The sequence below is a fragment of the Mya arenaria genome, chromosome 11 (assembly GCF_026914265.1).
Source record: "Mya arenaria isolate MELC-2E11 chromosome 11, ASM2691426v1".
Lineage (NCBI taxonomy): Eukaryota > Metazoa > Mollusca > Bivalvia > Myida > Myidae > Mya > Mya arenaria.
The window spans coordinates 46,017,205-46,033,316 of record NC_069132.1 but is presented as its reverse complement, the minus strand read 5'-3'; the positions used below and the strand labels follow the sequence as shown (position 1 = coordinate 46,033,316).

Sequence of the window (16,112 nt, the reverse complement as noted above, 5' to 3'; positions counted from 1 at the left end):
TCTACTAGTATAATAAAACAAGAGCTGTCGTGGGACAGCACACTCGACTATACGCAGCTTTTTGAAATAAAACAAGAGGCCCAAAAGGGCCCATGCTCTACTGGCATGGCTTTTGTGGTCATATCAATCCAGAGCATGTATGTATGGGTAAAAGGCAACAGACATATACTTTATGTTTTGTGTTTGGGTTACCTGAAAACGTAGCAAGTTCAACATCTGAGCCCAGAAAGTATTGTAAGCAGATTAGTTGCATGAACTATTTTAATATTTGCCAAGTAAAAGTCATCTGACAAAAAAAAAAATGCTTTCAAAACTGTACTCGTAGTAAAAATTTCTGTAGTTTTAAAAGTTAAAAAAAAGTTGGTCAAAAGGTCAAAGTCAAGGGCATCCTAGGACAACATTGATCAATTTGAACAAACATTCACAATCAATTGTGCTGAGATGGATGCACGAAAACACAAAAAGATTTTCAAACCCTTCCAGATTTATGTTTACCAAACCTGTGAACCCTGGGTGTGGCCAGTAATGACACCAGGTGCATAACTTAAACATTCACAACCAATTTTGTTAAGATGAATGCGCAAACTACAGAACTTAAAGCTAAAAAATGGCCTTTGGGCTTTCAACATGAACAAGGCAGAGTAATTCACAAAATCAACTGCAGAAGCAATCTCAAAATCCTAGACTTGCAAATTGTCTCCCTTAACTCTAGACTTGAATTTACATGTACATGTAAACTTGGCTAAAAATAGAATTCGCTCATGCAGACCTGGCTAAAAATAGAAAGCATTTCTTTAAAACTTTCATGGCCCATAATCTAGGCATTTATGGGCGGATCTGGCTGGTTTTCGAAAGGAACCGAGCTCTAATGGATATCTAGATACTGTACAAGTTTCATCGAGATACAATCAAAACTGAAGACTGTATCGTGTTCACAAGCAATTGTTTACAGACGCACGAACACACGGACGCACAGATGCACATACTACGTACACATTACCATCGCATAAGCTCTGCTGGCCTTAGGCCAGTAGAGCTAAAAAATAATTAGGTAATATAAACCTGGCAAAAGCAATAAAAAAAGTAAAATTAAAAAGTAAACAAGAAATGCAGCCATCTGACAAAACCAGGTTTTCAATGATTGACAGAAGAACTTCAGCCTTCATTGTGAAATTCATTTTTAATTACTTATTTTCTATTTTAAGTAATGGTGAACTTGACCCAAGGGGCCCCCAAATGCAATCCCAAGGAAGTCCTTCATAAAACTCTTCCTACATTCCAAGTTTGGTCACAATATGTAAACCATAACTAAAGTTATTCAGTAACAACTCTTTTTCTATTTTTAGTAACAGTGACGTTGACCTTGACCCCTGGGGCCCCAAACATAAGCCAATGAAAGGTCTCCATGAACTCTTCCTAAATACAAAGTTTGGTCACTTTATGTCAAACCTTACTTAAATTATTCAATACCATACAGGTGAGTTTAAAGTGGCCCTCCTGTCCTTCACTTTGTGAAAATCTGGTTAAAATATAAAAAAGACCCTGTAAAAAAGTCAACCAAGGTCCATAATTTGTATTTAGGGTTAATATGGAGTTATGTAACCTAGATTATGCAATGGCTACTGTATTTGAGATCTGAGTTAAAACTCAAAGTTGCCCAAAATCTTAAAACCAAACGTTTTAAATGGATCAAAAGCCATAATTTGTATATTTGGAATAATATGGAAATATGTTACCTCATTGAGCGATGGCGGTTAACAACTGTGTGATGCTTTAAGTTGATTGAATGAAGGGTTTAGAAGTAATTCGTGAAATTTCTAGATTGCCAAAAAACTTTAACAAGACACAATGTGCTCTAATTCTTTAACCTAAGCCCCTAAGTTAATCAAGGGCCAATCAAAGATATTTTTAAGGCACACACAAAATTTGTTTTTAGGACAATATGGAGTTATTAAACCTCATTGTGTGATGGTCCTGAACAACTGTGTGAAGTATTAAGTGAATTGAATGAAGGGTATAGGATTAACAAGTGAAAATGCCAACTTGCCCTAAAACTTAACCAGGACGCCTATGCTGGGGCAAGTAGTAAAGCCTCCTTATTCTTCAAATAGTTGAGCTTATTATAATATCATACCATTATCATGAGAGGTGGTGTGTAGTCTATGGTAGGAGGACTCAGTGTAGCTGGAGTCTGTGGATATATTACTGGCTATGCTTTCTTCACTCACGTCTGGAATAACAAATTGTCACTAGAGCTATCACAGAAGTGATGGCTACCCCCACACACTGCCTTTACACAGAATGTTATCTATTGATTGAGGCAGATAGAAATATCTACAGGAATTATAGCACCTGATAATTCTCAATCCTGATGGTGATCAATCACTGATCATGTGTACAAAGTATAAGAATGATCCCAAAGTAGTCTGGTCCACATACTTCAATAAAGCTGTATGTGTTAAACTTCAGCCAAAACTCAGAGGGGTAACTCTTGAACAACTTTGCTGAGACTGATGACAAAAATGTCAGGCTCTTGTGCATCCTGTGGTGACCATCTGTACTAAGTCTCAGAACAATCCCTCATAAATTATTGAATAAGTTTGCTCAATTAAACATCATAAGGATATGAAGTGAACAATTTGCTAAAGGGCCATAACTCTTAAACAACCTGGCTGTGACTGAAAGAGAATAAGTTCGGCACTTGGACACTCGTAATGATCATTTGTACCTAGCTTCCGAACAATACAACTAAAAAAAGTAGTTCGCTCAACAAACTTTCAGCAGAAGATAAACTGACCATCCGACCGACCAACTGATGTTTGGTGACCCTGAAATATCCTCTGTAAAATGTTGATGGAAGGGGTATGAAACAAAATGCTAGGGTGTGAATTTATTATACCGGAATGTAACTTATATGAATCAGCTTTTGCTCCACTCTTTCAAATTATATGCTTCAAGTATTTCAATTAAATATTATTCCATATCTAATTTGTAATATAAATTTGTGAAGAGATTTTCTTGGTTTTTAAAACTCAAGTTAACTGAACATCCTAAATCAACTGAACATAATAATGTCAACTAAACATAATAATACATTTAGCAAGCTATTACATACAAATATCTTCATGCAAATATGAGTATTTATTTAAAAAAAAGAACTATGTAACAGACAAAACGAAGTCACTGAACCTGCATGGACGGTATGATCTGTATCGTCCTGTGGGGGCTGAACTGTTGTCTGCTCTGCCTCCTCACACAGGGCCATATCCTGGACCAGCAGCATCAAGCCACCTGGAAGAGGAAACAAGACTGTTTTCAGATCAGTTCTTTTATTGAATATATCAGTATGACAGTCTGTTGTTTGCTCGTTCAGAAGGTGTTTGAACTATTGACTGCTCTGTCTCCCAACATAGGGCTAAATCCTGAACACGATGAGGAAAAACAATAAATTATCTGGACATGGTCATCTACCACTGCTCATCCAATTGAGGTTGGACCTTTGTCGACTCTGCCTTCTGACAAAGGAGTAGATGTTTATCCTGAAACATCTGAACACCTGGGAAGGACACAAGATAGGAACTATTAGCATCGAGAGCTTGATCTGTTTTCTGCTCCTTCTGATAGTTTAAACAATTATCTGCCTCTCTTTCTGCAGTAATTGGACTGTTGTCTGCTGTGCCTCCTTACATGGAGCAATAACATATACTGAACCCGTAACATACATGTAAGACCTGCAGAAGAAACCCATACATGCCATATTTTCTTAAGACCATTCAGGGGGATTTGTTCAGAAAGGCTGAAAATTCAGGGGGATTTTGGTAGTATTCAGGGGGATTTTTTAGCAGGTTTAATTTGGCGAAATTTCAACGTATTTTTAGAAAAAGTACGAAAAAATGTATTCACATATATTTTGCTATGAAAACCTCTAACTTTTTCATTATACAGAATTATTTTATGTCATGATTTTATCATATATTTATGATACACTGTCATGTCATACTGTAATACTCTAAATAAAATTTAACTTCCTCCAAAGTCTTTTAAAAAATTCTGCTTTATACTATCAGCTATGATGAGGTTCAGACACCAAGAGAATGGAATGAAAATTATTAATTTCTTTCTTTTCCAAAATAGTAATGATCACTTGTTGTTAAGGTTTCTTTTTGGCATTTATCAAACCTTTTTTAAACAGTCATTTCACCCTTGCGGAGTTGTTTCTTTACTTTTTTTTTTCTTCTTTTTTTTCTTTTTTTTAATTCGGGGATGGATCGAAATTCTGGGGGTTATTTCCCCCGCCGGGGGCTATGGCATGTATGGAAACCTGAAAATATATTGACAAGTTCTACACCTGAATCTAGCAGAATAAAAAGCAAAATATATGGTATGTTCTTGTAGGAACTTGAGCTGTTGTCTGCTCTGTCTCCTTAACAGCAAGTGCTGGAATTTAAATAGGCAACCATTTTTTAAAGGTCACTGCAAAATCCCAGTCAGGTATAATGATGATTATACCTTATATCATTGCATTATCAGTAAAGCAAGGGTCTTTTTTTATCTGAAACATTTTCTGAAGCTCTCTAAAAATGCCCATTAAGTCACAACTGCTTACAATCTAAAATCAGCAAAAAAATCATGCATTGCAACATTTATTCTTATTTTATCTAAAATCCTTTGCTCACCCAGCAACATTTGGGTGTTGGTAGAGTCGGTTTCAATCTGCAATGCGTTCAGCAGCAGTTCGGTGATGCGAGGCTTCAGTGAGATAAACGAGACACTGTGCTCAGCAATTGCCTCACCCGCCAAAATGTCTGAAAATGAGGTATGAAATATGTTCATTTTTGCACAATGTTTTAGCACAAATCAACCAAAGCAATGCAAGAAGATGGCTATATTTAAAGTTTCTTAAGTTGATCAAGGGGAACAACCTAGCTTATATTTAATTTCATATCTAGCTATTTGTTTTACTTCATAATAAAGGCACCTTATAAATGAGCGTATGACAAATGGTATCTTTAAATGAGCGCATGACAAATGGCAATCTTATAAATGAGCGTATGACAAATGGCAATCTTATAAATGAGCGTATGACAAATGGCAATCTCATAAATGAGCTTATGACAAATGGCATCTTATAAATAAGCGTTTGACAAATGGTATCTTTAAATATGTCTATGACAAATGGCAATCTTATAAATGAGCGTATGACAAATGGCAATCTCATAAATGAGCGCATGACAAATGGCAATCTTATAAATGAGCGTATGACAAATGGCATCTTATAAATCAGCGCATGACAAATGGCAATCTTATAAATGAGCATATGATAAATGGCATCTTATAAATGAGCGTATGACAAATGGCAATCTTATAAATGAGCGTGTGACAAATGGCAATCTTATAAATGAGCATGTGACAAATGGCAATCTCATAAATGAGCGCATGACAAATGGCAATCTTATAAATGAGCGTATGACAAATGACAATCTCATAAATGAGCGAATGACAAATGGCATCTTATAAATGAGTGTATGACAAATGGCAATCTTATAAATGAGCGTATGACAAATGGCAATCTTATAAATGAGCGTATGACAAATGGCAATCTTATAAATGAGCGCATGACAAATGGCAATCTTATAAATGAGCGTATGACAAATGGCAATCTTATAAATGAGCGTATGACAAATGGCAATCTTATAAATGAGCGTATGACAAATGGCAATCTTATAAATGAGCGTATGACAAATGGCAATCTTATAAATGAGCGTATGACAAATGGCAATCTCATAAATGAGCGTATGACAAATGGCAATCTTATAAATGAGCTTATGACAAATGACAATCTCATAAATGAGCGAATGACAAATGGCATCTTATAAATAAGTGTATGACAAATGGCAATCTTATAAATGAGCGTATGACAAATGGCAATCTTATAAATGAGCGTATGACAAATGGCAATCTTATAAATGAGCGCATGACAAATGGCAATCTTATAAATGAGCGCATGACAAATGGCAATCTTATAAATGAGCGCATGACAAATGGCAATCTAATAAATGAGCGTATGACAAATGGCATCTTATAAATGAGTGTATGACAAATGGCAATCTTATAAATGAGCGCATGACAAATGGCATCTTATAAATGAGCATATGACAAATTACCATATAATCACATGCCTCCTTTGAATACTAATCAGCCTTGAGTAACATTTCTAGCAAAACTATTTGTTTCAAAAAAGATCACTTTATCAACCAAGAATAAATGATAAAAAAAAAATCATATGATACACCAGTTGACAAGATGGCCCCATTAGATGTGTCTCATATGTTGAGAATGGTAACATGACTGTGTATTATGTTACATTGTGAAACTACAAAGTAAGACAAATTTAATGACAGAGAGATATCAGTTGCTTTATAGTGGTTGCTGGGAGTGTTGTCTATATAGTTTATATTACATTATCATTTTAGTGAGTAATGTAAAATTCATAAAACCTTTAATCTCGAGGTCCTTGAAGTGTAATGGGAGACACAACATCGACAGTAGAAGGTGGACACAGGCCTTCCTTAGCTCAACACTGGGAATCTGTTCACAAAGCCTGGTAAAGAAGATGGAAACACTCTTATAACCATCCTTAATGTGTACAGGAAGATACAACATGGATGATAGCAGCTCTTTCCACGAAATTTTTTGACATTTTTGTGACCTCCGCATATTTGACAAACATACAGTGTGGCACGTTCATCAACTTCCTTCGTGCAACATGATTTCACATAACTCTAGTATATAATGCTCAGACTTAAAAAAAAAAAGATCTGCATCAAGATCATCAAAATAGTCCATCATGCTTGTCGCTGTGAAGAACAGTGACATTATCACATCATACTAGTTTGAAATCTGACTTTCACATTCATTTTCATCATCTGCAGACAAGGATTTACATGTACGTATAATGACAATGTTAAAGTTATCCAGATTAAGGATATATAACAGATCATTACATGGGAAAGATTGTTACATGTGTGATCTGGCCCCAAAAGATCAGAAAAAGTTTAGCTCTCAACATCCATAATCCATGATTCTCAAAATCATCAGATTCTCAAAATCATCAGATTTCACATTCATCGAAATTAGACTTTTGTATAAATAGTCTCAAATACTCACAGGGTTTGGCATACACTGTTCAAGCTCTGCTATATAAAATCCAGCATTTCAGCAAGATCATAAAGCATTTCCCCAGTGCAGGGCTTGTGGGATTCAACTAATTTCGACCATTGGTTTTATAATGATTCGTTAATAAGTAATAGTAACCAGATTTAATAAAGCTGCTGGTGATGCTGCAAAGGCTGATGCAATTGATGCCTTACAAGGTTATCCTTATTGCAACTACACATGTACATGTTTACTACATCAATGTCATTAATGTCAAAAGGCCTTAACATCAGAACGACATACAATATTGTCACTCAAGCTAAATAAACGCTCAACTTCTGACTTTCATGCCTTAATAATCATTTGTCAAGGCCAATTGAATGACCATACCAAACACTTATTGGATTTATGATGAATTAAAAAATATAAACTAAAATACCCACATACGTGTCATTCATTTCAACCTGAAACAAGAGCATGTTAACAAAATTTCCATTGGTTTTCTATTTTCCTCTTTCTTTTTTCTTTGAAACTTAACATAACATGTTGCATGACAAGCTTGACAACAACACCAAGGCCACGTCTATAAGTTAACTTTTTATCTTTAAAAAACCAAGCTTTGAAGGCCGTAACATCATACACCAAGGCAGGTCAATCAAGCTAAGGCTAATCTTCTGACTTTCAAGGTTTGTTCTATAATCATCTGTATAGGCAAATAAAATAACAGATACTTGAATAAAGATTGACAAAAGTTTTATGTACAATACTATTTCAGCATTAACCCCCTTAACATCAGAATGACAATTAATCTGGTCACTCAATGCTTAACTAAGCTAAGCTAAGCTTCTGACTTCCAAGCTGTAATATTCATCATCTGTAAAGGCTAATGCATGTCAATAAACAAAGGTCATTAAAATCAGAATATGTGTATAACAGAATATAATACGCATACTCAAAAATCATAAGACATATAATAACAGAAAAGATATATCCCAAGCCAGAACATCAGAACGGACATTGATCCTTCACTCAAGCTAAGCAAAAGCTCAACTTAGGACTTCCATACTTTCATAATCATCTGTTAAGGCCAAAAGTAGTACAAAATATAAATCTTAATTCACAAACATAACTGTTTATTTTTCTTTAACTCATTAAAAATATTACAAAATTAATTAAAGAAATAAAATTTTAAGATTTAAGCCATGCTGTTTTTCAAAGCCATCATATTGAGCAAAAACTGCCAAAGGTATACACTAATTTGCATACAGAGGTCACTTTGACTTCACTGGGGTGTTGCCACAGTGGGCGGGTACTAACTGTCTTGATCTAGAGCAATGGTCTCTTTAGGCATTTAACAGTGGGACATGATGTTGTGATACTGTTAATATAAACTTTATTGAAAATATCAATCAGCACCTTGCTTGTGGTCTTAAGATCACAGACTATCAAACAGTGCTTATTTCACTACAATTAAAGGTTTTGGTAGCCGACTGGAGCAGGTAAAAGATCTGGCAGACATTGGTTATAAAATCTGTGTCAGATTCTCGACAAGTCAATCATAGTGGTGTGTAGTCCAAAATTTGTCTGACTTTCCTTTGCTTCATCTTCATACACAGATTTTTGCATAGCTTGCTGCCCTCGACAAGTAAAACAGTAAGAGTAAACATTACCAAATCTTATTTCAAATAAGGTGTGACAATGCTGTGTATTTCATTTTTTAATTCAGAAGTTCTTTCGAACTGACCATCAATTGCAATATTTCAGAAAATTAACTCAAGATCTGCATCAGATAAGAAAATGCTCCATCATAAGAACTCTCACAGTGGAGATGTCCGTGTTTGTAATGCCTTAAACAGATCTGACTTTCTCATGTGTCTTCATTTGCAGATATTTTTTTAAGATACTTTTACTGATACTGATACTTTTCTAGTTTCTTTGGCTAGAGAGACATCACTCTCAAACTTTGAAAGCAGTGAATTAAGTATTTATTTTGGTATTTGTACATATAACTTTTAACATCAAACACTTTATCATTATATTGTCTTGAAACAACCAAAACCTTAACAGTAAATACCTGAACTTTGGTGTGAGATCTTGCAGCACAAGTTCGAGGGCGTTGAGAACGTGTGGCACGAGAATTTGAACGCCAGCCAGGTCAACACGCAGCAGGTCACAAGAGTTAAACAGGATATTGGAGAGAACTGGACCACTCATATTCTGTAGATACACAATAGAATGATGAACCTCCAATACCCCATTTTGGTATGTGGTATTCACAAGCTTTTCAATAGTACTCAGGGCTTGTGAGGGTGATATGGGTGATGCAAAAGCTCCAAATTTGGCATTATTGCAAAATTGTAAAAAATAGTTTATAATGAATATCATTCTTACACAGGGTTTTGGTGGTAAATGAAGGAGTATTTGGTACTCAAGGGAGCAGATGGTTCCAAATCTAACCTTATACACGTGGGCTAGCGGAGACCTACATATATTACGTTCTTGTGCTCTTGTAAATAGCAGTTACATCATTTTCGTTTAAATATTGGCAGACTCAAGCATAACGATTATTTTAACTATCAGTATGAGGTTTAATATTTTTGATGGTAAGATATGCTGGCACATTTTTTCTTCTGTTCAACTAAAAAAATGTCAATTAATGTCAAAATTCGCCATTTTTCACCTTTTAAACCCCATTTTCATTGAGCATTTGCAAATTGTTTGGCAAAATTGAACACATGTAGTGTATAGATTGAATTCATATAAGGTACATATAAATTCATAATATATCTGAAGCGCCAAAGTTAACTTCTTAATTTCGGCCAATTTGGGAGGCTGAAAATGAGCTATGGTGAACCTTTCCATTTATATATGTTTCCATGTATGAATTATTGGCATGAAGGAGTAAAGATGTTCATTGTCCACATACCCGACCATAGCATTCATAAAGTCTTTACATACAATTACATACAACAGTAGTTCTTTAATTGTTTTGATTTTGCAAGGTCCTTTATTCAAGTTCTTTTATTTTTGGCCAAATTAACCAGGAATAAATTCTGTGACGCCATTAATTGACAGAAAGCAATAGTAAATTGATTGTTTTGATAGGTTTTGAATACTTTACATGATTGATAAGGGAAGAAAATGCAAAAAAACACATCCCTTATAAACTTTAACTAATCAACAGTTTTGGATATTTCCCAGTAACAGCAACTTTACCTCTTTAGTCTGAAGGCCATAACACAGGGCAAAGTAAAACCTCGAGTAATAGGCAGGTAGAATCTCCTCCCCAGTTTTGTGAGCGCAGAAAAGACGACACAGGGTCCCACACGCCTCCGCCCGTCCCTGCTCATAGGAGTTGTCACAGTGTGCCGTTTTCTCAGGTGACATGTCAATGGCGAGGGATGTCGGTCGGGAGTGGTCTATGAGGGAGTTTGTACGTCTGTGTGTCTGACCTGTTTTTGTTTTTTTATGATACACACTTTTAAGCTCAGTTGATTGCAATTAACATAACAAACATATTTATTGCAAATACAACTTACTTTTTTATCAGTGCTACGGCATGCATGTGTACAATATTCAACTACAAGTTTTAACAGAAACAGAAAGCTAGTTGAGTTGAGATTTAATCAGAGGTATGTTAACCTTAAAAACACCAAATATTTTCTTCCATTGCAAAACTTCAACTCCATTCTTCCCGTAAAAAAAGTATATATTTTTCTTCTGCCTAGGTAAAAAAAATCCCCTTAAAAAAAAAAAAAAAACACCTTTTTTTCGGAGCATTGACCTCTTAACATTTAGCAATTGTAGCAATAAAGTGCCATTCATTACCACAGGTTTGTTGAACACAAGGTTGAACCTTATATGAATCATTAGTATTATTCCCCTTTTAGGCCCTGCTGCCATTCCCTTTCAAGTGGAAAAATCACTACATTGATAAGTTATAACAGACTGAAAATAGCTCCTTATTACTTTTGTACCAAAAAATCATACCAGAGAATGAAACAAAAACATCAATTTACTTTTGTACATGGCAGGCTTGTGAATGCAATTTACCTGCATTTTTATGCCCTGGCAGTATCTTCACATTAGCCAGCGAAGCATCAAACAGCCAGGGGCCAAACAGGTGAAGAATGCTGTTACATTTGGGCCGGTTAGGGGCCAGGGGCAGGCGACTGTCCAAAGACAGGAGGCCGGGGAGACACTGTGGGGCCGGGGTCGTAGATTTGCTGGAAGCCACAGATGAGGCTTTGCTCCCTGAAATAATGCAAATTCATAATTTTAATATTCAATTGGCTAGGAACAGTCCACTGTCTAGGGGTAGCAGGACGAGTAGGCAGTTAGGGGCCAGGGTAAACAATTTGATGGACATAGATGAAAATTTGTCATTTCATACAAATCGTGCCAGGGCAATAGACAATATGCCAGGAAAACACTGGGAGGCTGACAGTGCTGATTTCCTAGATAAGGGGTTAATATCCACAACAAAATATTGTTAAAATATGGAAGACATAGTCGTTCAGACCTGAAGTTGCATTACGATTTGTTGTGTGCCTAATGAATTGTAATGTCAAACTTACACGGCATTTAAAAATGCAACATTTAGTTCCATCAAAACTCTACTTTGAAAATAAACTGATCTTGATTTAAAATGGTTCCTAGTTGATGTTATACAATATTAATACAAATCATCAACCAAACGGCCAAGCAAAACCATTTAAACATTGAATCAAAGCACCTACCCCTCTGTGTAAGGGGGGCTGTTATAGCTGCAAGCGGGCGTCCAGCCTTCCTTTGTCCTGGGGGAGTTGGGGGCCCCATAATGGACTGCCGGCCAGATGGGGTCTGCAGGGACAGGCTTGTTAACATATTCTCCTCTTTTACGTCTTGGGCTATGCCTGAAAAAAGTTGTAGAAGTGCAAATTAGCACAGTACAATCAATAAGTGGGGGAGAGTGAGTGGCGACATAACAGACTGGCTATTTGCCAGGGTCTGCAGAGTATGAAAAACGTTAAAGTGCATTGACCATGATAGACACACCTCTCTCAGACTTGAAGAACTTGTATTAAGAAATTGCTGACCACATCAGTTCAGGCACATTTCAGGTGGGTTAAAACAAATTGACATTACACAACATACCTAAGAATGCATTGACCATGATGGACACGCCCCTCATTGCTTTGTAGAAGATCTGTGGCAGCTTGGCCAGACACTCGTGTTGCCGCGGGTCAATAACGTCCTCACTCTCCAGGGCGAGACGCAGGAACATGGGCGTCTGGCTGATTAGCTCAGGCTTTGCGAGGTCTACAGGGTTCTGTATGACGTGCAGAAAACGGAACCAGCTTTGGGAGATACAGTCATTAGTCATATCGCTGGGAACTAGAAGGCCTCCTTCATCCTCAGCTGTGAAGATTGTGATAGTTTGGGTTAAAAAAAAAAAGCCAAAGAATGAAAAAATGATAAATTTGATAATTGTGATTTAATTTATTATATTTTGATCTTAAGTTCTTATTCCTTTTTTTTAATAAATACCATTTCCTTTTCAATTTTATGAAATAGTTAAAATAATCCTTTCTATGAAGATATTTTATACACAACCCAGCAATATCACACAATAAAATGATATTTTATCAAAGATTTGAGAATAGATCTTCCTGATAAAGTATGATAAAACTTTTTCAAACTTTTTAATATATGTATGAATTTACTTTTCCCACTCACAAATAACAAGCTCAGGATAGTCTGGACCAAACATGAACTTGAGTAGCCTCGCTGTCAGTGCATGGTTCACTCTATGCCACTGCGAGATGAGAGCCTCGTGGTGGCGCCAGTAGATGCACATCTTACGGAACGTCTTCCACAGGGAGGGGGAGGGGAAACACTTCTGACAAGCCAGTAGCCACAGCTCAAACAACACACTAAGGACTCGCTCACAAAGGTGGTCACCAATGTCATCTGTCAGGTTATATGAAAATATTTAGATGTTTCCAATTTTGGTTCTCTCTCAAAAAAATTGGTCAAACAGCATGCGTAGACTTAAAAACTAAGCTAATATGTAACCTGTTGAAAAAATAATTACGTTTAAATTAGTAAGTCATGCCTTCTGTAAGTCACCTTAAATTTTCCCTTTTCTCTTTAAAAAACACAACATGTTTCATCCACAAACATTTCAGAGAGGTTTCATAAAAAAAAAGAGAATATATGTCTTTTATATCAACACCGTTTTTTATATGGGTTATAAATTAATGAATATTGTCTGAAAAGCTTCTTGGTTTTAAGATAATTACATTTCAATATTTCATATTTATTTATTCTAAAAGCATTTTCAAGTAAGATTTTGCAAACTACAGATAGACTGTAAAAAAATAATTTGCTTTTATAAAATAACACTAAACATTTTTTCAGCTTATCCGGCTCAAAAGTAACACAAGCTTGTGAGATTGAAGGGCGGAAGAGTTTACAAAAATAGTAGACGTTGTTTAACCTGTAAATTGGCATTTTTTCATTTTTAGAAGCTTTGATGTCTCTTTAATAGAAAGGCCAGCAGAGAAGAGCAAAATAGAAAGGCAAGAGACACATGCCAATATTTTTAGACTTGATTTGGGTCCAAAATGACAAAAAAAAGTCAAAATAGAGCCAAATTTCTAGTTGTAATAAAAGATCATTTAAAACAGTAATAGAGAATTTAAAGTAAAACTTCATTGAGTTTTTTTACCAACTACTACTTTTATTTTAATCATTACCATCTTTGAAAAGAACAACATACATTTGATACAATTTAATATCTTTTCTAAAAATGCTCAATTAAAATATTTTCTTTGAAATGAAAATTCATTCACTTTCATCCTTTTGAAACCTGTCTCTTCTCTTCTTAGGCGAAAGTGTTATGCTTAAATTGCTTTTTTGGCATTCTTCAAAACCTTTTTAATATTTATAGAAATGGACAATAGTTTTCCCATCAATGTGAACATGTAAAACAAAAAACTGACCAGGGTATTTTAAACTTGACTGAATCACATAGTAAACTGGCACACATTTTTTTTCTCCTGTCGACAATACTTTTTAAAAATTCAAAGTAACGAAAAATAAACAAAACTTGCCTCAGAAGAGCCAAATCAAACTTACTTCATAATTTTTGTGTCTTAGATTGCTTGATGTTTAAGATGTCATTTAATAGGAATTCATATAAAATGGAATTTAAATTTCATTCCAATCACTTTTTTCTCTCAAGACGTAACATTACATCAATATGCAATGTAAATGTCCTTGAATATTGCTATTTTAGCAGAGTGTTAGCTGTGACAAAACATCAAATCATAACACAACTCAAACTTCAGAAATTCACAACACTTTAGGCAGATTATTCTTAATTTTGCTAAAGTTAATAACATTGTTAACTTCATCGTTGTTAACCTTCAAATCTGTATTGCTCTGGAAGTGTCACAGAGACTCTTATTGCTTTGCAGTGTTCCTAACAAAATTGAAACAACTGCTTCAGCAGTTTATTTTAATATATGAGCGCTTCATAATAAATTTCACTTTTAACAGTTAACAACGATATCATTAATCCTCCTGTTTATTTAACGAAAGTTCTGAACTATCAGGCCATTAATGTCTTGTCAACATGAAAATTCAGGCATTCAAGAAAATAAAATAATCTAAACCAAATAGTAAAATATAATTTTACATCAGTCTATAAACCATTTACATGCACCAATGTTGAGAAAATAAACATACAACTGTAATAAGTGCACTGTTATAGCAGACGCCAATGCACATATGTTTTCACCAGTCAATCTAGAGGTACAACTTGATAAATACTTTGGAACTTACTGCACATGAATGTCATCGCCATTATAGTGAACATCTGTACCAAGTTTCATGTAAACATTTTGTCAATACCAGTAAATTCATCATTTAGTGAGTAGTAGTTTTTGCATGAAGACAACTACATTGCAGCAACACCAAGACTTTGACAAAAACTCAACTTTTGTTCTTCAAAAAATAAACAACAGCAGCCAAGCTTAAAACAACGACAGCAGACAAGCTAAAACCAAAGTTTGAAGCAAATAACAAGGTAAAGCATGCTAAAATTAGTTGAAATATCAAACAAGACAGGCCCAGAGTGAATGAAACACTTGTCACAAGTTTAGGATGTATGCTAGCGCTATTGGCCAACACACAGCAGCAGAGCGAACACAAACGCTTGTAAGTTGTTGTTTTTTTAGTTGAAATAAAGGCATAACTCACAATGATTAAACCAGAATTATGGGCCTTGATGTACATGCGTGTATTATCGTTGGCAAAATGTGTGGCAAGTTTCATTGTAATATGTTTAAATTTTTCAAGTTCTAACAAAGGTTTAAGTTTTTTGGGGCAAGGACACCTACCACACAAAGACTATAACATACCCAGACTTATTTTCCATCATTAAACATTAGAGCTAAAAATGATAGAATGAAATCAAACACATGGTCTAATCTCAATAACGAAACTTTTGCTATAAAACATTCAAACAAGAGCATAATTAGTGGTGCTAAAGACTGAAGGTTTTTCAATTCAAAATGGACTTATAGGGAAATGTATATGCTGTTGGAAATTAAGACATCCTTATTGATTATATATTTTAGCCCGACTTCTTGTTTAGACCATGGACAAATGATTTTGTAACAATACCAAGGCAACAAAATAAACATAAGATATACAAGGCGTCAAAGGCCAGCCATGCTTTGTAGGCTAAATATGCATACAAACTCAACTAATAAATTGAATGGACTGTTAGCAAAGACACTCCAAAACACTCAAAAACATCCATTTCTTAAAAGCATAAGTAATGTAGTTGTTAACTTAAATGTCAACCAAGATAACTTTGAGATATAGATTAAGGAAACTTAAAACAAGAACGCCACAGAGCAAATTCTAACACTTATCTGTTTCTCTTAACTGTTAAAAAAGGCGCA

General features: G+C 35.1%; 1 protein-coding gene across 4 annotated transcripts in view; it reads right to left on the bottom strand.

Annotated features, from left to right (window-relative positions):
* The window catches only part of LOC128208029 (ral GTPase-activating protein subunit beta-like), a 39,390-nt gene that overhangs the window by 16,077 nt on the left and 7,201 nt on the right, over window positions 1–16,112 (bottom strand). For all 4 annotated transcript variants that reach the window (XM_052911312.1, XM_052911311.1, XM_052911314.1 and 1 more), the window contains 10 exons: window positions 12,874–13,107; window positions 12,292–12,555; window positions 11,895–12,050; window positions 11,209–11,409; window positions 10,372–10,607; window positions 9,230–9,372; window positions 6,498–6,601; window positions 4,677–4,805; window positions 3,190–3,291; window positions 2,135–2,230 (listed from right to left, as the gene is read on the bottom strand). In XM_052911312.1, coding sequence (XP_052767272.1) covers window positions 2,135–2,230; window positions 3,190–3,291; window positions 4,677–4,805; window positions 6,498–6,601; window positions 9,230–9,372; window positions 10,372–10,607; window positions 11,209–11,409; window positions 11,895–12,050; window positions 12,292–12,555; window positions 12,874–13,107 — 1,665 coding nt within the window. The remainder of the gene's footprint in view (window positions 1–2,134; window positions 2,231–3,189; window positions 3,292–4,676; window positions 4,806–6,497; window positions 6,602–9,229; window positions 9,373–10,371; window positions 10,608–11,208; window positions 11,410–11,894; window positions 12,051–12,291; window positions 12,556–12,873; window positions 13,108–16,112) is intronic.